Raw genomic sequence first — 23,027 nt, forward strand, 5'->3', positions numbered from 1 at the left:
AAAAAAAATTACCTTAGCTGTTAAATGATTTTCAGAGGTACTAAAAAAATAAGAGTAAAAAGCTTCACTAAATATGTCAATGTTATGTACAACGTACAAGTGTAAATTAAAATATGCTAATATAAACCAGAAGTAAATGTAGTATATTATTAAATAGAGGAAATACAGTAAAACCTTTTAAAAGTCTCCACATCCTAATGATTAACAAAATTTAGCTACACTGTGAGTTCCTTTCTTCAAATTTTAGACAATAGATCTGCTATGCTCTTAAAATTTGGAAAAAACCACAAATCTGTCAATCATTTGCATGAGAGAGCACCTATACCACAGAAGTTCCTTTCAATAGAAATCATTATTAGAAGCAGGTTAATTTCATTCTACTGTATTACATCACATATTTTGACTATAATTTGAGAACAGCAAGTATAAAAATGTTTCTTTTGCAGAGCAGTAAGTATTTATAGGCTGCAGCTAGTAAGGTAGCTCTCTGAAGTTTCAATTGCAATAACAAGCAAGGGAACAGTACTTTAGAGAGCAGCTCTCACCATCTCCACCTACAGAACTGACCTAACAGCAAAGCAGGCAGGGCCTTGGCCAGGGATGGACAGAACTGTTGTGAATATCACATCCCTGGAAGTGTCCAAGGCAAGGCTGGATGGGGCTCGGAGTAACCTGGTGTAATGGAAGGTGTCCCTGCTCATGGCAGAGGGGTTGGAACTGGATGATCTTTAAGGTCCCTTCCAACCCAAACCATTCTATGATTCTAGTAATTAAATGGAAGGTTTTGAATGAAACGCATGGGAAATTTATAGAGCTCTTTTCCCGAAACTACTTCTCCTTGTGGAAACCTGAAACAAATTGGGACATGACTAAGCATTGGGTTAATGCATTGAGCCAGTTTTCCCCCAGAAATTCTCTCCAGGAAAAAAAATAAAACACCACCAAAAAAAACCTTTTAGCTTCAGAGACTTCAGTCCACTGGAACTGAGTCATCTCCTGAACTGCAAGCCCACTGAAGTGTTTGTCATCACTGATCTATGACTCACAGCGCGCTGAAGAAAACAAGTTTAAAATAGCCACAAAGTCCAAAAATGCAAACATTAAACCTTGGTTTGCTTTAGATGAAGTCTCTTGGTTTGCTATTCATACCTGTTTATATGTTCTCTCTGCTACACAGAGCAGAAAAAAGAAAATCCACACGAGAGACACTCGGACCACGAAACTGATAATAACCATTGAGAGAACTAGAACATCTCCATCTGATCCAAATGCAGTCATGCAAAGCTCAGTGGCAGAATGTGCAGCAAGTTGTTCTACATCTTTAGCTTGGAAAAGTCGAAAGGCAAAGGGCATTAAACCCAAGATTAAAGATATGACATTTCCAAAAATCTGATAGCCAATTCCTGGTATATGGCTGTTCACCTAAAAGCAAAAGAAAACAAGGAATGTATTTGATTTTTGAATGATTTTGTCATTAATTCAATAAACAAAATATTAATGTTTTTATTTTATCACAAAGAACACTTTATAATCTGGTAAATTGTATGAAAACTTCAACCAATCATCATTCCATTTTTATCCTTTAAAAACCAGGAAGTCCTCAAAGAGCACTTAATGCACAGGAACAAAGTAATAAAAAAAAAACAACAATAAAACACTGCAATTAAACTCCAGTGCATATTCCTGCATTAAAAATTCACTGAATGCTGACTTAGCCAAGTGGGCCAATCAGACTGGGCTGCTTAGATCCTCTATGTTGCTCCTGTTTCTGATTGGTTTAGGTTGCATCCTTTTTAGTGGAATCAAAGTGTTTACAGTGCAGACAGGTCTGGAGCTCTGTTCTGCTGGCTATGGCTTTCTGAGTTTGTCTCTGCTGTGTCTTGCACCCAAACCTGTAAAGCCTCTGAGTCAGGCAGAGACCAGAACTAGGTTTGTGAATAAGTTGCTTTTTAACAAGTGGGAGAGAGTGAGTATCAACTTGTCAGAACTAGTGAGAGTTTTCTTTGGCTATGCTTGGTTTTATGAGCAACTCTACAAAATACTCATGTTGTCTATTTTGAAAAAGAGCACATCAATTCAATGCATTTCAAACTGTTTCCTCAAGAAGAGTACTAGGAAAAAGGAGGGAGGACTAGTGAGAACATCCCACTCATCCTCTTTGAGGTTTGCTTCCTATAGAGGAAAGCTTTCTTTTCCAATCCTAACTTTAGCAACCAGATAACTCAGATCTGTATATTCCTAACCCAGTAAATTACTTGTTCACTGAAATCAAGGAGATAAACTTGATTATTCACAACATGTATCAATAAAACTGAGGTTGGCTATGTGAGCAAGCACCTAACAATGCAAACACCTTTTATTGTCCCAACACTGAAGATCTGGTGGTAGCTCTTTAATCTAGTAGTAACAAGTAAATTAGAGTGATGTAAGCCACAGAACAATAATGTGAATAACAGAGACTTAAACCATAACACGAACAACAAAACAAACAAATTTAAAAATCCACAACCAACCAATCAAAAAACACCAAAAAACCCAACCAACCAAAAATAAATTCCACATAAATCAAGCTTGGTAGTGCTTACACTTCTAAACACAACATTTGCATAAAGTAAAACAAATACTCACTCTATTCATTATCATACCACTGATTTCAAGCACAGACATATCTGCTTTCTTGCAGTCATTACCCTCCCATACAATTGCACTTATTTTTTCTAGTCCTGGATTCAAACTGTGGATCCAAGGCAAATGACTCTAGGAAAGACAAAGAATATCTTCCATCAGAATTAAGAATCTATTTTCATGTCAATATGCCTTTGTCAGAGATATACTAACAAACCCCCTCCCCCCAAAAAAACAAAAACTAAACAAAAAACAACAACACAAAGGAAAAAAACACCAAAAAACTAAACCAAAACACTTTAGACTGACACAAATATTGCTATATAGCATTTACTTCTATTATATGTTAACCTTATTCCTTAAAATCCTCCTTCTTTTCCAAGAAACAGCTGTGAGAACTCTCCTTCTCTATAGCTCTCCTTCTCTATACTCCATTTTCTAATAGGGATGAGTTAATGGGATTAAGGATTTATTGGCTTCTTTTTCACTCAAACATATCAAAGAAGAGAGAAATACGAAGAAGTTCTGCTTATGAGTAATTTTTAATTCTGACACATGTAATGAATTTATTTTATTTAGCCCTGACATTCTGAAAAGCACTCTTTTCAGGTTAAGCCTAAGGGAAACAGTTCTTTATTATTTGCTCTTAATGACTTCAAAATCCTTTTATGCATAAAGGCCCCCCTGTGCACACTGTATCTGGCCAGACTCAGAGAGCAGTAGGTGTCTGATCAATACAGGCAGCTCCTGGAGCCAAGCAATCCCAGGTTAATCTTCTGAATGCACTTAGGGACCTTTCTTTCAAACCACAGAGCCAAATGAGAACTAAAGGATATGGAAAAAACGTTGAGGTGACAAGTACTGCTCTGGCCAGTTCTTGATTTTCCTCAGCCCTGTCTCCTCCCTCTCCCATTCAGGAGATGAAAATGGCTTTCAGCTTTAGTCACCTGGCACTACGTGCATCACACTGCTGGAAGTGGTGGTGCTGGCAGGGGCAAGGGCATGCTGTTATTTCTAGATTTTAATTATCATTGATTGCAAGTAAAGCTTTATTTTCATTTTATTGCTTGCTTTGTAAGTATTGATCTGAAGTATTTGGAATTTGCTGAGTACTAAATTATCTCCCTTATTTCCACCGGGTGAAGAAGAAATTATTTATAATATTAAAATAGCATAAATATTTGTTGCAGGTTTTTCTTAACCACAGTTTTCCAAGCTCTCCCTCTAGAGGGAGTATCAACACCAGGAGCTGAAACTCAAAAATTTACAATCTGCAATCAAGTAGAGAAATTCTCAAGTGGTCAAATCAATATAAATCCTTAAGTCAATATATGTACTGTAATTCAACTCAGTACTGCAAGGTTTAGTGTTTTATTGAATGCAAGCAAGAAGAACTAAAAATAAAAATAGAAAACACTGCATGAAATAAACCAAACTGCTATTATTAACTTTAAGGTAAAAAAATTATAACCAAATAGAATTTAGGCAAATATGATACACCCATGATATCATATATATACGCATATACATAAAGCATATGTTATCCTTCTGTGTGCTTTTCTTATATATACATTTCCATATAAGCAAACAGAAAGGTGTCTGAAAAGTGCTTATAAAAATCAATTCCACTAGAGAAAAACAAAAGGGGGGAAAACCCACCAAAACCCAAACAACAAAAAATGAAATAAACAAAAAATTAAAAAAAGGAAAAAAACCCTAAAACAGAAAAATCAATACCCAAACAGAACCACATATCACAGAGGAAACTTTTATCAATCATTACTTGCCCTAAATTAGAATTAAGATTCAAACACTGAAATATTCTATAGGCTATTTTGATATGTTTTCATACAATCTTCTTTTGAAAAATTAATGACTGAGTAGCAGAAATCAAGTTTTACTTGTTTTAATTCTATCAAATCACTTTGGCTTTGTTACTTCCATCTGATATAGATCTTTCTCCCAGGCTTTCTGAAGTATGATAGGTAACACTGACCTTGTGTGTAGTGTGAAAAACCAGAACTGGTGGATACCAACCTGATGAAATGGGTCATCTCTGAATTCTTTCTTCACACACGGGTTCACTTGAGGGCTTTCCACATCTGTCTCGCTGGTGCAGGACGAGTGGCACTCAGCACAGTGCAGGAGGTCCTCCCACAGCACATCTTCCGTTTCTGACTCTGGCCTCGTGCTCTCTGAGTCTTGTCTGGAGCTTGAGCACCGGGAACTGCAGCTGGTACCTGACTTAGGTGTATCCTGAAAGCCAAACATCCACTGTTATTAATGCTGCTGTTTTAGTCTACATCATTTCCTGGCAGAGATGCTTTAAAGTTCAGATTAGTGAATTTGTGTTTATTTGGATTTTTAGGTTCTAATCCATCATCCTTGTCATCAGAAAGGTTTGTATGTTTATTGCAAGTGTGTCTAAGATGTTGCACATTTTATCTACCAAAAAGCAAGCAACAATCCATGGCCCCTGCTTTTTAGGGAGGGGGTCACATAAGGAAGAATCTAATCGTACTCATTATTAAAAGGAAATAACTATTTCACAGATTTTTAGAGCTCATTCGTTTAGAATTTAACAGCAATTATTGAGCCACAGACTCCAGCTCTATCTCCAGCTTCTGAGGAATTGACCCTTTAAGTCCCTAAAGTCGCATTGCTACTACTAACACCTTCTCAAAGACAGAGTGAGCTTGAAGACAGTAAGGCACCAGGTATAGAGGGGGAAAATAAGCAAGGGTACACATAGCTAATGCCAGGTTTACGTGTAATCTGCACAGTTAGACATAAAAATTTAATTATTTTAAACAAATTGCACTTAACAAACAAGTATGCCCTTGTAAGCTCCAGTTTTACCTAGCTCTTGGATAAAGAAAGAAAGAAAAATCTGAAGTTTGGGACATTCAAATCTCCCAATGCATACACATGAAATAATCTACTGCTGTCTTCAGGAAAACAATGTAGAGTTTAAACTACTTTCTACAATAAACAGAATCCATTTCCAGCAAGACAGGGGTGTAGTATTAAAAGCAGTAGCAGCTTACTCACTGCCATCCTCTGGCAATTTCCATTCCCTCTTCACACCAAGTTTGTTTCTACTAATTTCTCTTGAGAACACAATTTTTTACACTGAAAAGAAATTACGCACTGTTTCAGCAGACATACTAGCTTACTGTTATTCATGGTCCGTTACTCTCTGAAGAAATGGTCTTCATTCTTTCTGAAAACCATGCTTACTGTATTTTATGCAAATCATTTTGTAAAGAAATGTTTAGAAAAAATTTGGTCTGAACTCTTTCTGCACCTTTTACAAAGAGAGGGATAACATCAATGCAGAAAGTGTCTGAAATATTTTTTAAAGCAAAAAGGAAGATATTTATAGAAGGCTGTCACTACTGGGTACCACTGAGGCTGAAAGTTAATAAAGTAAGAACATGAAAAACAGCTTGCTCAAACAACAATTAAGTAGGCATGTAAACATGAAGATAAAAGAAAATGCAGGACAGAATTTGAGAGTATATCCACTGACTTCACTAATTTTTTTTTTAATACAAAGAAAGCTTTCACTGATTTGAAAACTATTGTTTCAATGGTGTGGGGGAGGCTGGGAGCAAGAAAGAAAAGCTTCCTCTTTCATTGCATCAGTCAGATCCGTGAACGGGGAATAAGTGTAAAACAGTACTGCCACAGCTAAATATGGATTACATTTTGTCTCCAGTTTCTGAAGGTATCTACAAAGTCTTCCCCAACTTTAAAGCACTCTACACTAGAGAAAAATATATTTAAGCTGAAAAACAAAAGAAATCAACTGTAATGATGTCTTTCTGCTTCCTCCTGTGAAGCACTATGGCTGCACAAGCACACAGTGAAGGGACATCTTCTGTAACATGAAACAAACAGTGCCATTATCACAAACCACACATGCAAAAGGCACTAAATGCTGAGATCAATTAACATTCTGGATCTTTCTAGCTAAAGTCTGCGAGGAATCAGCGAAAGAAGAGCTTATTCATAATGTTTTTTATGCAAAGCATCAGCTTCAAGGCCTTGCAGATGTGATCAGAGCAAGCAGTACCTGAACACTTCCAATACACTTTTCCTATATCAGGTAGAGAGTTTACTTATGAGACTGCCTATCAAGCCCATCTGTCAGTGGACTTTTGTCAGTGCTGATTTTACTCTTTGCTTTCTTTGCTCAGCCTTAGAGAAAAAATAGCAATATAGCCTTTAAAAAGTGTTCATATCTGTGAAGTTGCATTAGCAAAACAGCACCATTTTTTAAAATAATGAATAAATAAACAAAACCACACTAAGATATCCCATTCTATTTCGATGTCTGAGTCCTTACAATTAAGAATTCTGCTCACATGAAATCTGTGGAATCCGCTGTTATGAGCTGTAATGCCATCAAGCCTCTTAAAATTTTGGTATTTTTTATACATTAACAATTTTCATTTACATTAAAATTTCATTACAAGATTTTATATTACTGTTTCAACGAACACAGGGAAATGAAAATCAGAGTCAATCAGACTTCTCTGCAAGAAAGTGAGTGAATCCAAAATACTAAATGGAGAGAAACAGGAGCAGTACCATGATGAAAATTTGCATATTCCCAGTTACTACTGCTTCTGTAACAAAGCAAATTTCCAGAGGAGATAACTGAGACAGCAACAGAGTTACCATAAACCGATGCAAAATCTACCTAAGATATTGTAGTTTCCTTAAAACAAACTGAAAAATAGGATGAAGCTCAAAAAAAAAAAAAACTAGATTACAGTCTTTTAATTTCAAAACATTGTCATTAAACAAAAGCAAAGAAAAAAAAATCTGTTCCTCACTAGCATGACTTCCAATTTACAGACTCCTAAAATCCAATATAGGAAAATAAAAAACCATTTATGGAAATGTCATTGTTTAACTCCAGCCAGCAAGCAAGCACATGCAAGCTGCTTGCTCTATATATCTTACTCAATAAGAAGTCAAGTTGTTTTAAGAATGTGCAGGCAAGAAGCAATAGGAATGAACATACCTCCAGAGGGTAGTGTTTCTTGTAATGGTGAGATTTCCTGTTTCGAAGCGTGCAGTCGCTAGAGGTGCGTTCTACATTGCGGCGTAAAGAATAGCCAGTCTCAGGCCCTTCCTCACTAGAAACTTCATCTGATAAATTTGTCACAGTCCTGTGAGTATCCTAGTGCCAGAAATACAGTATTAGTAAGACACAGAGTCATATTTACTAAGTCTTGTTCTCAACTGGTGAAATCAAATTTCTTTCTACCACTTTGGTATCTCAGTTAAACCAGCTATTAATGCATTTTCAAGACTGAAAATTGGCAGAGCAGGAATTATGGAATGGAAATTGTAACCTCAAAAATATTTTTTCAAAGGAAGGCTTAGTTCACATTAGCCTCAAGAAAGATTATGATGCTCTTATTGTAAATGTGATTTTCCATAAACTGAACATGCCAAGATAGGCTTAGAGAAAATGTATCCACATCTGAAAAGAGAACAAACCAAAAAATCCAAACCAACCAACCAGTCAAAAGTAACAGTATAACATCAAATTATCAACATATTCAGTACAAAGTTAACATTTACCACGTCTTACAAGGATGAAGGCTTAGAGGATGTGTGTTGAGTACTGAGCTCACTAATGTGTGCTGCTTTGAATACAGGATATCCAGGAGACAATAAGACCCAGACAAATTAAAAGTTCTGCTTTCTTCCATGATCACTTCCTATGATTCTGTACTGATTCCATTATTCCATCTCATTCCTCACTATAGAGAATCCTGCCTATTTCACTTGGAGGGAAATCCTGCTTTCCTCATCTTTCACATGGATCAATTAAAAACCAAAAAAAAAAAAAAAAAACAAGGCAAAAAGGAAGACGATTCACAGGCAAAGAAATGCTCAGAATGACCTTAAAATTACAAACTGTCAGTAATCCAAAATCTGTTTCATTTTATCACAGAGACAGACCATAGATGCCCAGACTCCCAGAGAAGGCACAGAAGGTTTACCTGGTCAGGAAATACCCACAGATAAAGGACAGCACACAAATTTGTGCATTGAAATAAAGAATACCAAAAAATGTTTAAACACCATTAAGGTTCCTCCTATAAGAAAAAGGAAAGGCCAGGAATATGATGAAATAGGACAACTCACTACAATTTTTGGCTCCAGGACCCTAAGCCTAATTTAATTTTTAAAATATTTTTAAGAATAAAGTAGATAAAATGCATCAAAGGCATCCCAAAAAGCAACAAACACACTTACTTTGTGGTGACTGTGGTTGCTCAGGGCATCCCTCACTGTGGAAGGGCTCCACCCTGTCTCTTCTGGCCTGATCACTTCACACCGACGTTCATGGCCCTGAACACCTTCTTCACTGCCTTTACCTGGCTTTTTCCCATCAAGGGACACGTAGCCATTATCAGTTTCAGTGGATTTATCTATTGAGTTTTTTGCTTTCTTAGATCTATATTTAAAACAAATACATGTATTAATTATTCTCTTAATTATTTCCCAGTCTAAATCCTGTTTATTCCTTTAAACCAATGTTTAAGCTCTACTAAGATGTCCACAAAATAACAATATTAACATTTGATTTTGATGCCATATTTGTAACTATTTAATCTCTAAAAAATACCCATTATCCTCTCCTAAAATTATTATAAAATAAACTGTCAGTGTGTGAAGGAAATGTAAATCATTAGCTACTGAAAGAAGAGAAAAGGAAATCTGTTTTAACAATAAAACTTCACAGCAGCTTTGCTAATAGAAGAACCACAAGCCTCAAAAGTGAAAGAGAAATCCCTCTATGCAATCTTAACAAATAAAAGAGGTATGCTAGAAGTTGTTTTAATAATTATTAATTCAAAGCAAGCATGCAATTTCCTGAAGCTGCAAACAAACATGCTGTTTAGTACTCTGTACACTGATATTTGGTGTAGTTTTGAATATACTCTGCTTACTGACAATCCTACTGAACAGAAGGGGATCTACTCTTTTCTGCATTATCCAGTAACACCCCAGGCAACATTTTTTCGATATCTCTTACAAACATACCAATTAAGCTGTTTTTTAAAGGACAAAATCTCAAGGATTTTAAAGGACAAATCTCTCACTGAACAGTCTCCCATAACACCCTCTAGAATCAAGGCCCTTTCCTAGACAATAAATGTATCAGCAAGACTGCCTCATGCAAGAAGAAGGCTCTCTCAAAGAAAACACTTGGATGATTACACTCCCAAACTAGAAAGTGCAGTGGATGAAGGAATGAAGAGGAATAGCAACTTGCCACCTTACTGACAGGGACTTTTAATCTTCTCTTCAGCTTCTCTATTGTCAAAGTAAATTAAATTTTGTTTTTTAGATTCTCAGAACACTTGGGGGAGAGAAAACAAGAGGAAAGTATTACAAATAATGCTTCTGAAATTTATTTTTTTTTCAAGTAGAACACTGGGCATAGGTCAGGGAACTATTAAGAATCTGTTCAATGGATCTGGTGCTCCTGTGAGGGAATATGCACTGCCTTTCTCTTTAAGGACTGAGGCATTCTCTGAGGGCTTGGATTACACAGAAGATTAAATTCCTCTTTAATATGTACATCAAACAAATTGAGAGAATTTGGAGAGTCGCCTCACGTTCCTTCCAAGATAAGGTATCCCACACATAAAGGGGAGTCCTGAAAGCAAAAAATGGCAAGGGACAGCTGGATAAAATAGGAAAAAATCCAAAAAGGACCAATTCAGCTCACAAAATAATGGTACGCAGAAAAAATGGAATAAAGGGATGCAGACAAAATGATCAAAAGAAGAGACAATGTTACTAAGGTGTTTAATCCTCCTTTCCCATCTTTAATTTAATTTTGTCACCCTAATTAGGAAAAAAGTTATCATCTATAATTCTTTTAAAGCAAAGGGCTTGCCTTTCAGGGGCAACTCACTGCAAAATAATAAGTAAGGTCAGCTGTGAGTACTGAGGAAGTAGTGCTAAAATTAGATTATCTGCAACAAAGAGGAATCCAGATAAGCTAATCTATAATTCATTAAATATTCCTCCAGCACTTCTTAAAAGTTTCTTTCAAACAGTGAAGAAGTAAATACAGTTCTCATCACACACACATCCAGTCAGAAACACTTCCTCCAAAAGCTACTAAACTGTATGAGCAGATTAATGAGACAGCTCTTCCAAGTCTGATTCGAGAAGTTTTTATAGATTTTAAACAAAACTTTAAAGCTAGGTGAAGAAACCTCAAACAGTTGAATAGGAACAGATAAGAGAAAGAAAGAACACAAACATGTATGCACAACTTTTTCAGATGGGTTTTCGCTACTCAAGCAATGTCTGAGTCCTAAAATCACAAGACCAAAGCTACTGGTCTAGTATCAACTAAGGCTCATCCTAAATATCAGGGAGCTTGACTAAAGTCTTTATTTGCTTCTAGCAGAGAAATCAAAGTTATTTTTTGTAAGACTCCCTAAATTTAAATGTAAGCCTCAAGCCAGAAAAGTGTACATTTGGGCTTAAAGTCAGGCTTTTGTGCACGTTCAGAAGAAAAACAAAACAAAAACCCCACAGTAACAAACACAAACAATATATCCCTAGCTGGTAAAAATGTATGGTTTTTTGGAATTACTATATATGCATACATCCTTAATAAACTTTTACAATTTTAGGCTATAACTAGAAGTATTTAGAGTAAAACAAAGAACACCAGGAATAAATACAATGTCTTAAAAGGCTTGAATATATGCAAAAGCTAAATCAAGAATGATTTTCAGTCTTATTCATGCATTATCCAGAGAAAATACTAAGGAAAAGTTAAATAAAATTTCTGGAAGAGTGTGGATTTGCACTCTCAAGTATTCTTTCAATGTCTTTTCATTGGGGTTGATCAGAAAAACTCTCCTCTCTGTTCCCACTGCTAAACTTTTAGAGATTACAAGATTTTAGAAGTTACAAGACTTCCACTGGAGTAAGGAGACATGCAGAGCAAATTCCCAAATCAGTACTACATTCTGAACAAATCACCTGCTTGGATACTGCCCTCTTTTCAAGTAAGACTTATCGATAGTATTTTCTAAATTGCCCCTGTGCTGGATTAAAGTTTCGAATGACAATTTTTAAGCCAGACTGAGTTCTGCCAATGGAAAGGATATGTATTGAATACACAGTTCCAGTTTACCAATGGTCTGAGCACAGACAATTGGTGTAGGTACACAGGGTCCTGCCCTAACACAGAGAATGTAATTTCTGAGATTAATTCAAAATCATGTATTTATGACCTATACTTAAAATTACAGAAAACAGTCAAAGATTTGTGTAAGTGAAAAACTGCTGAAAAGAAATACTCATAAGACATTCTATACAAGACATTCTAATGTGCTTATCTAAAGAGCTTCCAAGTATGTCTTAAGAAACAGGACAAGTGTAGCTGTGAAGCTTCCTTGCACTGAGATTTCGTAAGATTTTCTTTAAGGAACCTCACCAAGTAGTCAATGTACTCCACACTGTGCTCTTGCTTCCTCATTCCCAGCCCCACTCCCATTGTGCTGACAAAACTGTTTGTATTACCATGGAAAAAATTACATGAAGAAACTGAACTGCATGTTCCCCTAGGAGGAAGAAAAAAATTATTTTTCATCTAGACAAGTTTGTATGGCTCTAGACATAGAAACAACTGTGCCTCTGCAACTGAAGGGGTAACAAAGGACTAAGGCACTCTCAGCCACTCTGTGTTCTTTTTCCTTTGAAGATACTGTATATACTAAGTAGTCATCGCGGAGGCTTAACATCTATATATATACACACACTACCCCTCATTAAATGGTTTAAACAAGTCTTAAGGATAAGTTCCACACAGCCCTTCTCAACTGAAAATACTCTGAGCCCCACAGCAGGAAAGGCAAGGAGAAAAGAAATTAGCTTCCAACATTCTTCTTACTGCAGAACAGTATCTTCAATGAAGGGAAAACAAAACATCAAAAAGTGTACAAGATTACACTTGAAGCACACCAGAGAGTAATGCCCACAGACCCAAAGAACACCCTGGTGCCTACCACTATGACTCACAGTTTATCAAAGACAGCTTAACCCACACAGGAGTAAGTCAAATGAACTCTCATCCTACAACGCCTTTAAACATTTCTAAAACTTGTCCAAGGTTTCAAGTAGACGCTCCCAGAAGGTAACATAAGTTTTACCAGTGGTTTAGAGCACAGATCACAGGTATGACAGACATGTTGGGGTTACTGTATTTACAATGCAGCATGCACAACAAAACATCAATGTAATAATTTGCATTATCCCTTTTCTCAATTCAATACTATTTATTGACTATATTTTCACTAAATTAATATATGCTGATACATAGCTCTCAAAATGCTGCATGCAAAGCACATCTTGCACATAGAGCTATAGAATGGGTTTTTAAAAATAATTTTTTTTAATAGCCCAATCAGTGTTTATTTGAATCTTGAAGAAAAAGTGTGTCATTTGAGACAGTGACAGAGTTCTCTTATTAGTAACAAGGAGGTAATGTAATAAAGTAAAATTAAGCAGTTGAATTTTTCTCTTCATATTAAAACTGAGACACTGAGTCATTGTTTTTTTTCCTGACGGCTTACACGGTGTAGTAAAACAACAAAAAATAGTGAAGTTAATTCTGTACTCTGCTCTCATGAGATCCCACCTGGAGCACCATTCTAAAGCTCTGGGGCCCCCAGCATGAGGAGGACATGGGACTATGGGAACAAGTCCAAGAAGATGATCAGAGGGCTGGAGCACCTCTCCTGTGAAGACAGCTGAGAGAACTGGGGTTGCTCAGCCTGGAGACGAGGCTTAAGGGAGACTTCTGAGCACCTTCCAGAGCTGGAGAAGGACTTTTTACAAGAGCAGGTAGTGACAGGACACGGGGCAATGGTTTCAAATGGAAAAAATATAAGTTTAGTTTTCAGTATTAGAAAGAAATTATTAACTGTGGGGGCTGACAGTAGAACAGGTTGCCCAGAGAAGCTGTGGCTGCCCCATCCCTGGAGTGTTCAAGGCCACACTGGATGGGGCTCTGAGCAACCTGGTCTAGTGGAAGTTGCCCCTGCCTATGCCAAGGGGGGAGAACTAGATGATCTTTAAGGTCCTTTCCAACCCAAATTATTCTATGACAATTCAATATTTTTTTCAAAATCATTGCATCAGCATTTGCAAACGTCAAGAAACAACACATTAGTCCATTTTCAAATACTCTCATGAGTTGGCTTTTAAGAGCAAAAACTAGATCAACAGAAGTTTAATCATTACATCAATATTTACTTAATTAGAAAAGGGATAGTGCATCTCTAACACTTATGTAGCCTTGAATAAATACAAACCCTGATAAAAAGAAAGCAGCATGCCAGATATCTCTGAAGACAGCGCCAATACTGCAAGAGGTGCTTGTACCGTAGCTCTGCACTGTTCCCTCCTGTGTGTTATCTGTGGTACTAGAGCCATCTCCTTCCCTATGTACTTCCAAATGTGCTGCTTTCCTTAATTTCCTTCATCAGAAGAGATTAAAACGGGAAGGTAGTTTTGTAAGTGCAATCTGCTAGTTCTATAATGTGTTCAGCAGTTTAAGCATGCAAAAACAAGCAAGATTTCAAAGTATTTTGCTTAAGCTTTGTCGTATCAATTTACAAACTCTATTTAATAAAAAAAGCATGATACATTCATTATTATATACTTAAACACAAAACACATTGCATTTCTCATCAGAAGCCTAGACCTACAAAAGTCACTGCTGCAGTGCTTCCCATTTTAATGGGATAATTCACTGTAGCAAATCACAGTCACTGGAGTGCTTGGAAGACTTAAATTCTACATTCCCAAGAGCATCTCTTTTCACATATACTTTCCATAGATTATCAGCCCAATTTATAAAACTAAATCTGAAGTAATATAAACACTGTCACTCCACCACTATTAAGATAACTGTTTTGAGACAAAATGTCAGATTTAATGCATTAAAATTCAAATAAAACTATGCCTAAATTAGTCAATGAATAAAAGTTAAAGAGCACCAATTAAACATCATTTTGAAGTTTCAAATAAAAACAGAGCACCAATTTCTCATCTCTAGCAAAGCACAGGCTGTAAACCCCTACTTTTTTTTTTTCATGCACATTCTCTACAGTAGTTTAACAATCCTAAATGAAAGTACTAAACACAGACAATAAGTCTTTAACTACAGTGCTTTAACACAGACTGTACCTTCTTCTTTTACCCCCTGTGCTGGGAGGTGGCTTAGGAGTTCGTGTTGAAACAATCTGACAGTGCACAGTCCCAAGCAGCAACATGAGCCATATTGGCCCAATGACTTCAGTCAGAGGTATATTATGTGGGCTTTGGGCTGTATAGAACAGCACTACAGCAGCAACTGGAAAAGAAGGGAAATGAAGTTGAGTTTAATGTCTGAAATGGCCAACTCATATGGCTTTTGACAAAAACAAACCAGTCAGATGCAGACCTTTACCTGCATTTTAAGCCAACTCATGTAATTCTGAGAGAACAAAATTATTATTTTGCTGAAAAACAACAGCAATTAGAACCTAAACAGCTGACTACTGTCTTAGTACCCATCTTTTCTTTCATACTTGTGCTATTACAGGTATTGCTCAAAAAAAGGAGGCTGAATGAAATAAGGGGCGAAGAACATTTGGAAAGTTGTATCAGTCATGAAACCACTTCAACTATGGTGAAACATGAGTAGGAGACAAAACCAAAAAGTAAATATCATCCTTAAAGCAGCCCAAATAAATTTAACTCTGTATCATGTGTTATCACAAAGCACAATCCAGTTAGTCTGACGAGACTTGAGACTAGAAACTCCTTACACAGCAGAATGCATTTTAAACTCCATGTCCCAGCCAAGGGACAAAATTGCCTACATGGAAGGGCAGCCATGCATAAGTACAACCCTATAAATGTTCTATATATACTCATGTGCATCTTTTTTAGCAGCGAGGAAAGATCAAAAGACAAACCATGTAAACTATGGGGTAGTCCAGCTGAAGTGACCAAGGCTCCAACTAGCACTTGTGGTTGGAAAAAGGGCCAGCTTCCAATTCCATGGCTAACTGTTAGTTTTGTAACCCTATAAGCACTTTTCATACACAGCCAACAACCAGGCTCCTGCACTCAGAGCCCAAACACTCAGCAACATCTTTACAGGCTCCAAGTCAACCTGAACACATCCAGCAGGCATGAAGCAGGAGGAAAAGGCAACCCCTCTCCTCTCTGCTTACTCTGTCCTTGCTCTGGCTTGAAGAGCTGTGATGCATAACTCAGCTGAGAGAAGCTATCAAGAAAAAAACAAAAACAAACAAATAAACAAAAACAAAAAAAAACAAACAAAAAAAACCCCAAAAAGACCGAAAGCACCCACAGAAACTCCAGGAAACAATTCAGAAACAGATCTGGGAAGTAATTCTCTGTGCCTAACATCTGCACATCCCATGAGAACTTGGTTTTGTTTGTGTACTACTGAGAAGTGAAAGCCCCATAATTCAGACCTATTTCTAGCACAAAAAATACAAGTTCAACAGCTGACACCAGTTCTCTACTGAAATTGACAGTAAAAAAATGCAGCCACATACAAAGCTATGCACCACATTCAAACATCTAAAATAAATCCCATGAAGCAACACCTAACACAGCAGATACCTGGATGTCTTGTTCTCCACTAAAAAGGTTTGATGTATTTTTCACTAACTAATCTTCAGCAAGGTAACCAGTATTAGAAACACGACAAACATACAAAACAATGGAATTATTTTTGATTGTGGAAAAACTATTTCTAATTTCTCCTCTGTCTTTTTCCTAAATTAAAGCACAAAATTTTGCATGGGAGTATCCTTTATTACTATAAGTGAACTACATTTTTGCTGTATAAGGTTCCTTAAAGACCACATGCATCAATGAGAAACCAACTTATTAAAAATCAATAAAATAGGTACAGATAGTAAAAGATAATGTTATCTCTTTCTAAATGAGCTTATCTGTTCCTCACACATACAATTAGCTCCATGAGGTATAAAATGTAAAGAAAGAGCTGATTTTTGGCTCCTATCACACAATTTGGATAAACCCATATCTCCATGTGAAATGTTTTGCAGGAGCAGGCCTACACAAAATAATTTTATAATTCACTACTGCTACTTAAAAACATTAAGTAAAGCACAGCTGTCTAGAAGAAATCATCTACCAGAAGACAAATCTGCACATTGCAGATTCCTACCACAATGTTTCACACAGATTTAGAAAAATATTACCAATCTGATCTTTTTAAAGTATGATAGGAGGGAAATCCAAGAATTTATTTCTGCACAGTGTGCAAATACATTCTAGTTCAGGTTATCCACCAATTACTCCTACCTACAGCTAGGCACAATTGGTTGGAACAGGATTTCTTACAGCACTTTTAATTATTTCTTTATGTATTTACAGTATTTTGACCTCTGCTTTTCTAAAACACAGTGGCTCATTTTGTAAAACAGAAACAAATGAAATAATATCACATTGAACAAAAAGCTGCCTCAGAGCAAGCAACCTTACACTTCAAAGGCCAACAAGCATTTATTTTTAAAGCATTTAAAGTTTAGAAATATTTTTAATACCAAATTTTAAAATGCATACATATATATTTATATATCGCATCACCACAACAACCAACCATTAAATCACTATTAAAGTTTCTTGCTTTATACTTAAGAAATACACAGTAAACACTAAGTTTGAACTTTATTTTCCCCTTAGAATATAAAAACGTTTAAAGTTAAAAATGAGGTATTACTATATACTAGATAGAAAACGAAGCAGAAGAAAAAGGTTTTACTTCTATCTTAAGTCATTTGCTTGTTCCATGACCTTGAGCATAAAACACCTCTCTGTAGTTCTCTTATCACACATTGTGCTAATCACTTTACACTCAAGGAAACCAATGCAAATAAAACCTGCAGTTTAAATCTACAGCCAAGGAAAATGTTTTTTCTGTAAATTTACATAAATGCTAGCACGTACCCTGGTGAAGCTAGTCAATTTTAAAGCAGTAATTCCAAGCAATGCAATTCATAAATCTATACTAAATACTTTAGGTAAATTATTTAATTATAAACACATACAAATGAAATATAGTCAGACCATTTTACAACAGTGTCAGTGAGAATCTGTCATGATGACTAAGTCCAAACTTCAATTAAAAATCCAGATTCAGGGCAGAAATACGGCCACTGGAATTCAAGGTGGTTTCTTTTTAATCTTCCATCATGGATTTTTGACATTTTGGTGCTGTCTTACCAATCCTGTACAAAATTAATAACTAAGCACACATTCTGAGTAAAATAGAAGAAAAACTTCTATTTAAGTGCTTGGGGGGGGCTGTTTTGAATAGTTCCCAATAAGTAAATATGTCCATTTAATTTCACTTACATGTTTATTCTAGGTCTTTTAATTTATTTAAAAAATGATCAAATAATCTGCAGCTAATTCTGCACAGTTTTAATATGGAGTATTTCAAATACTTGGATTATAGTGTAATATGGAGTACTATTCATTATTTCCTGCTATTTGTTAATTCACAATCAGAGAAATACTTTGAACATAACAGACCATGTGGATTAGGGAAATTATGCATTCCATCCATAGCTCAGTAAACCAGAGACCCTAAGAAATCTGACACGAAAAAGGCTAGTTCTAAGAAAGCTCTGTAATTAACGTCCTAAAAACTTGCTTGCATTCAGAATCTGCATTGTCTCACTATTTTTTTACTTGGAGGGTCTTATGGAGGCACAAATTAAGCATGAATATATTGTTTTTAAAATAAATTTACAAATAGGAACATAAAAAAATTACTGCAATGGTGTTTCTCAGAATAAGACACCCATGAACATGGTACCGAACCAACCACAATTTATGTATTTTACTACATATATTACTACAAAAAAGATTAAAATTATTAACACTATAGGATCTCTTACCATAGCCCAGACAAATGAGGAATCTATCTCAGAAATGGGGATAAGAAAAACTTTTCATAGAAGGCCACATGAGTATTTGTCAGTACTGCAGGTCTTGAGGCACTGGCATGGTGAGATTAATTTTATACCTGCTAATAACATCACCACACAAGAGGTACTGCCTTTTTTTTAAAACTCCATATATTGTTCCACTGAAAATTTCCAATGATACAATGATTCACAACTGAGACGACAGATGGTGTATTTGAAAAAGTAATACTGCCTGTTAATTGGATTTCAGTGGAAAATTCATTAGTCATTTAGCTTCTCAGGGTACTTATATTGCTCCCAACTTTCATCAACCTTCTGTTCCATATCTGTTGTACAAACTTCTGAAATACTTTTTTTTGTGACTTTCATACTGATAGATACTGACTCACTCCATTACATTCTTCCCTTTCTAATTTTCCTCTTATGTATCACATACAATTAAGAAACTCACAAAGTCAGATTGCTAGAACTCAACACTGAATATCCCAAAAGCTGTGAACTGACTTCTGTTTATTGACAGCTGTCCTGAAAACCTGAATTATAGTCAGATGTGACAAACTAACATGTGCCAAATGCTGAAGAAAGCCTGTGAGGAGAGTGTTAAATTTTTCATTATGAACATATATATATGTAAAAGAAATGTTAACCAAGAGATATATGCTTGGGACTGTGTCATTCCAAGATTTTATGAAAATACTGGAATAGACCTTAGCAGCATGAAGTGAACCAAGCAGCACACTGCAGCTTCATATGGTTAAAATAAGGTATTCAGTTGAAGCTGATGCTGTAATCCAACTCTACCTTGGAGAAGGTAAAGAACAAGCAGCCAGAAAAAAATGACTCTTGATGTCACTTGGAGCCACCACCTGTAGAAGAATGGAAAGAAAACAACTCTCACGATTCCTTTGCGGGTCAAAGATGTCCAAGGACTTTCAGGTTTTGCTTTAGCAAAAGCAGATCCTTTGAAAAAAAGAAAAAAAATTTTGAATTCATATCATCATTATGGCTAATAGACATCTCACTTGTTCAATAGCAGAGTAGTTAAGACAGTGAAATGATGGAAGGGTAAGATTTATTCAAATAGTTATTTAAAGGGGCATTTATTAAATGAAATTATCTCCTCAATCCAAATATGACATAAATTGTTGATGCTCTCTTGACTGCCATTATCAGGAACTTCTACAAATACCTGTAATTTCAAAATATGCGAATAACAAAAAATTGCCATGTCAAAATTATTCTAAAATGAATTATTTAAAAATGTTCTGTTTCATAGAGGTATTATAAACTTTATATAAAGCAGCAAGTCTCATGAAAACTCTACATGCCTGCCTGTGCAGACACAGCAGAGTCCTTTCCCAACACAGAAAAGGGATCTAAAATACCAACATCTGTAAATTGCACCAGCCATGTCATTGAGGAAAACTGAATGAGGTTGGAAAGCACTGAAGTGAATCTGCCCAGCTGAGCACTAGCCCCAGGAGCAGGGAAGCCACCCAAAGAACAATTTATCTCTGTGTCTCCTTCTATACCATTTTTCTATCTCTCTCATTCAAATGTCCTTTCTCTCCCAAATCTCTCCATTTCTTTTTTCTTCCCAGCCAGAAAAATGTAAAATTTATTTAATGGGGATGTCACTTAAATTATGCTAAGTTTTTGACTGAAAGGGTAACTACTGCATGCTGCTACACCGTCCCCTTCTCATTTACAAGTAGCACTGACATCAGTGAGCTCTGTGCTGCACAGGTAAAACACCGCCAGCTCTGAAACTACTTTAATGCCAACTCAGACATCCATGCAGTCATTTAAATGCTATTCTTGTATGTCACTGCACTGAAAAAGTCTAACGCTGTTTCTTAGTTTCTTGTAAGTTCAAATGTTATTTGTTTTTGTTTCTTTCTCTCACATTCCTATTTTTAAAAAATTAAACTGTTTGGTGACATGAGAACAGTGATCTGAACAACCACAGAGCAGATCAAAGAGAAAATAGGAGGAAGGAGCCCAAATAATACTTTGCAGGCTCCTTCCAGGGTTCTCCTCACAGACCCACCACTGGAACCATCAGCCCAGCTCAGGCCCATCTCCATGAGGCCAGAGCAGGAGAGAGGCAGAAACGCAGGAGGGAATCCAAACCATGGCATGAACACCATGAGCAGGTGTGAACCCTCGCCATGCACTGCTCTCCACGTCATCTTCCAGAGGAAAAGGGACCCTGCCTGAGGGGTGGGACTCACTGTGGGATGCCAGGGAAAAGGAGCTCAGATGGCAACAGCACTTGCAGGGCATTTAGGGAAGAACCCAAGGGTGGGGGAAAGAAAGGGTTTGGGAAATTTAGGGAGGAACAAGAGCTGTGAAATTGAGCGGTAAGGGGATAAAAAGGACTGGTCACACAAACAGCCACTGCCCAGAGCCCTGCCCGTCTGGCCATGCCACAGGGCTGCTCAGCACAGCCTGCACTCTCATCTCCCTGAACTGCCCGGACTCTCCTGGGCCAGGGGCCATCTGCTCTGTGTCCAAGGACACCCACATGGGGCTGAGCGCCAGCACCGGCCATCAGCGCCAGAGCTGGGAGGAGCTGTGTGGCCATGGCGTGGCCGCGGTGCCGGCAGCCCCGGCAAGGGAGGCACAGCCAGCGAGCCCTGGCAAGGCCAGAGCTCCCCTCGGGCGGGAGGCTCCAGGGACAGAGGGGGGTGAGGCTCCGAGGACAAGGGGGTCAGGCTCCAGGGACTGAGGGGGGTCAGGCTCCAGGGACTGAGGGGGGTCAGGCTCCAGGGACTGAGGGGGGTCAGGCTCCAGGGACTGAGGGGGGTGAGGCTCCAGGGACAGAGGGGCAGAGCAGGCCTCTGGAGGCCAAGGCTGGCTGTGAGGGTGCCCGGCATGCACTACCTGGCTTCCTGCAATGGATGCAGGACACTGTGCTGGCTGCTGGGCTCATGGATAAAAACACTAAATAATGTTTTCCCTAGCCTTGCCTTCACGAGGGATAAGGGAAATTACATATAGATAAGAATAATTTAAGACTAAATAAAGACTTTTAGAAAAGTCTCATATCATCTGGCCTTCTGTTGCCATTTTGTTATTTAAAACAGGCAAGAAACAATCAAGGCCTATATGTTTTTACCCTCCAGAAACTTCAACATAACATTCCCTCCAGATGTCAGAAGACTTAAAAGAAGTCTAAATGCCTGGCAGTAGGAGACTTTTAAACTAGTAACCCTAAAATGATATAAGACAATGCACAAGTTTCTCTTTTTTTTTTTTCTATGCAACAAAAATTTAATCTAAACAACAAAATTTAAATTAAATTCTTAACATTTCAATTTAATCTTAATATCATTATTTAACAAGGTTTTCTATCCATCTGCTTTAGGGAAGAGTTAAGTAGGGTTGGCTGTGTTTTGTTTCATTTGGGGTTATTTTAAACCTACTAATCCCCTTTTGTTATAAAGGACATAGGATGGCTGTTTTTTAATACTGAGAAATTCAGCTTTTTCTAGCTCAGAACCTACCTCTTACAAGATCAACATCTATGAGGTCTGGTTTCACATGTCCTGTTTTCTTTGGTTTGTTTCTCAAACCCTGCAATAGATAAATACTATCAAAATACTTTCCTGCAGATGACAGACATTACAAAAGACAAAAATATCTATGTGGTCAGTAATTGTATTTAACCTATACTGCTACTGAAATTCAGACAAACATGTCAACTTCATCGATTTAAAGTACTATAAATTAAGCATTCCAAATAACAATGCACAATGGATGCCTTTTACACACTTCACAATCTATACAAAACCCAACCAATTACTGAACCAGGCTATTTTTCAAACAGGCACTGAGCACTCATGGCTTTGCATTATGCAGACAATGTATGCACACACTTGCAAGAATTAGTAATACATGTCTATTAGCTTTTCAGAATTTTTGCAACAAATTACATTCTTGAATCTCTTTTCTCCTTAGATGTCTAACTCAACTTCACAAAATGCTTACACTGCAACTCCTGAATTCCAAACCCTGATAGCAAATCATATTGCAATGCAGGAGCCACTAACCAGCCAGCTCTCAGAAATCCAAATTCTAGGAAAGTATTGAATTTTTCCTCAGTACTGAATATAGATTAGCCAATTAAAAGGAAGGGGAAAATCCCACACAACAGGAATGCAGTAGGAAGAAAAGCAAGCTTATTTTTTCTTTTAGAAGCAGCATCTTCCATCACAGAAGAACCAAACTCGCTGGCAAAGCTTTCAAGTTTGTTTTTAATGCTAAAATGTGATGCTGTACTCTCAAGTCTGAGAGACAGCTGTGAGTTTATTCTGCTCCCCTTAGCTTAGATTCTTGGTCACATTAGAC

The 23,027-nt window shown here is 37.0% G+C and overlaps 1 protein-coding gene across 8 annotated transcripts in view; it reads right to left on the reverse strand.

The window, feature by feature from the left end:
* PHTF2 (putative homeodomain transcription factor 2) overlaps window positions 1–23,027 on the reverse strand; it is a 62,622-nt gene that overhangs the window by 11,132 nt on the left and 28,463 nt on the right. For 7 of the 8 annotated variants that reach the window (XM_038153938.1, XM_038153944.1, XM_038153943.1 and 4 more), the window contains 9 exons: window positions 22,184–22,253; window positions 19,476–19,634; window positions 14,881–15,046; window positions 14,004–14,168; window positions 8,908–9,109; window positions 7,661–7,819; window positions 4,663–4,881; window positions 2,629–2,757; window positions 1,150–1,422 (listed from right to left, as the gene is read on the reverse strand). In XM_038153938.1, coding sequence (XP_038009866.1) covers window positions 1,150–1,422; window positions 2,629–2,757; window positions 4,663–4,881; window positions 7,661–7,819; window positions 8,908–9,109; window positions 14,004–14,168; window positions 14,881–15,046; window positions 19,476–19,634; window positions 22,184–22,253 — 1,542 coding nt within the window. The remainder of the gene's footprint in view (window positions 1–1,149; window positions 1,423–2,628; window positions 2,758–4,662; window positions 4,882–7,660; window positions 7,820–8,907; window positions 9,110–14,003; window positions 14,169–14,880; window positions 15,047–19,475; window positions 19,635–22,183; window positions 22,254–23,027) is intronic. The other variant, XM_038153945.1, reaches the window with a different exon arrangement.

The sequence above is a fragment of the Motacilla alba genome, chromosome 1A (assembly GCF_015832195.1).
Source record: "Motacilla alba alba isolate MOTALB_02 chromosome 1A, Motacilla_alba_V1.0_pri, whole genome shotgun sequence".
Lineage (NCBI taxonomy): Eukaryota > Metazoa > Chordata > Aves > Passeriformes > Motacillidae > Motacilla > Motacilla alba.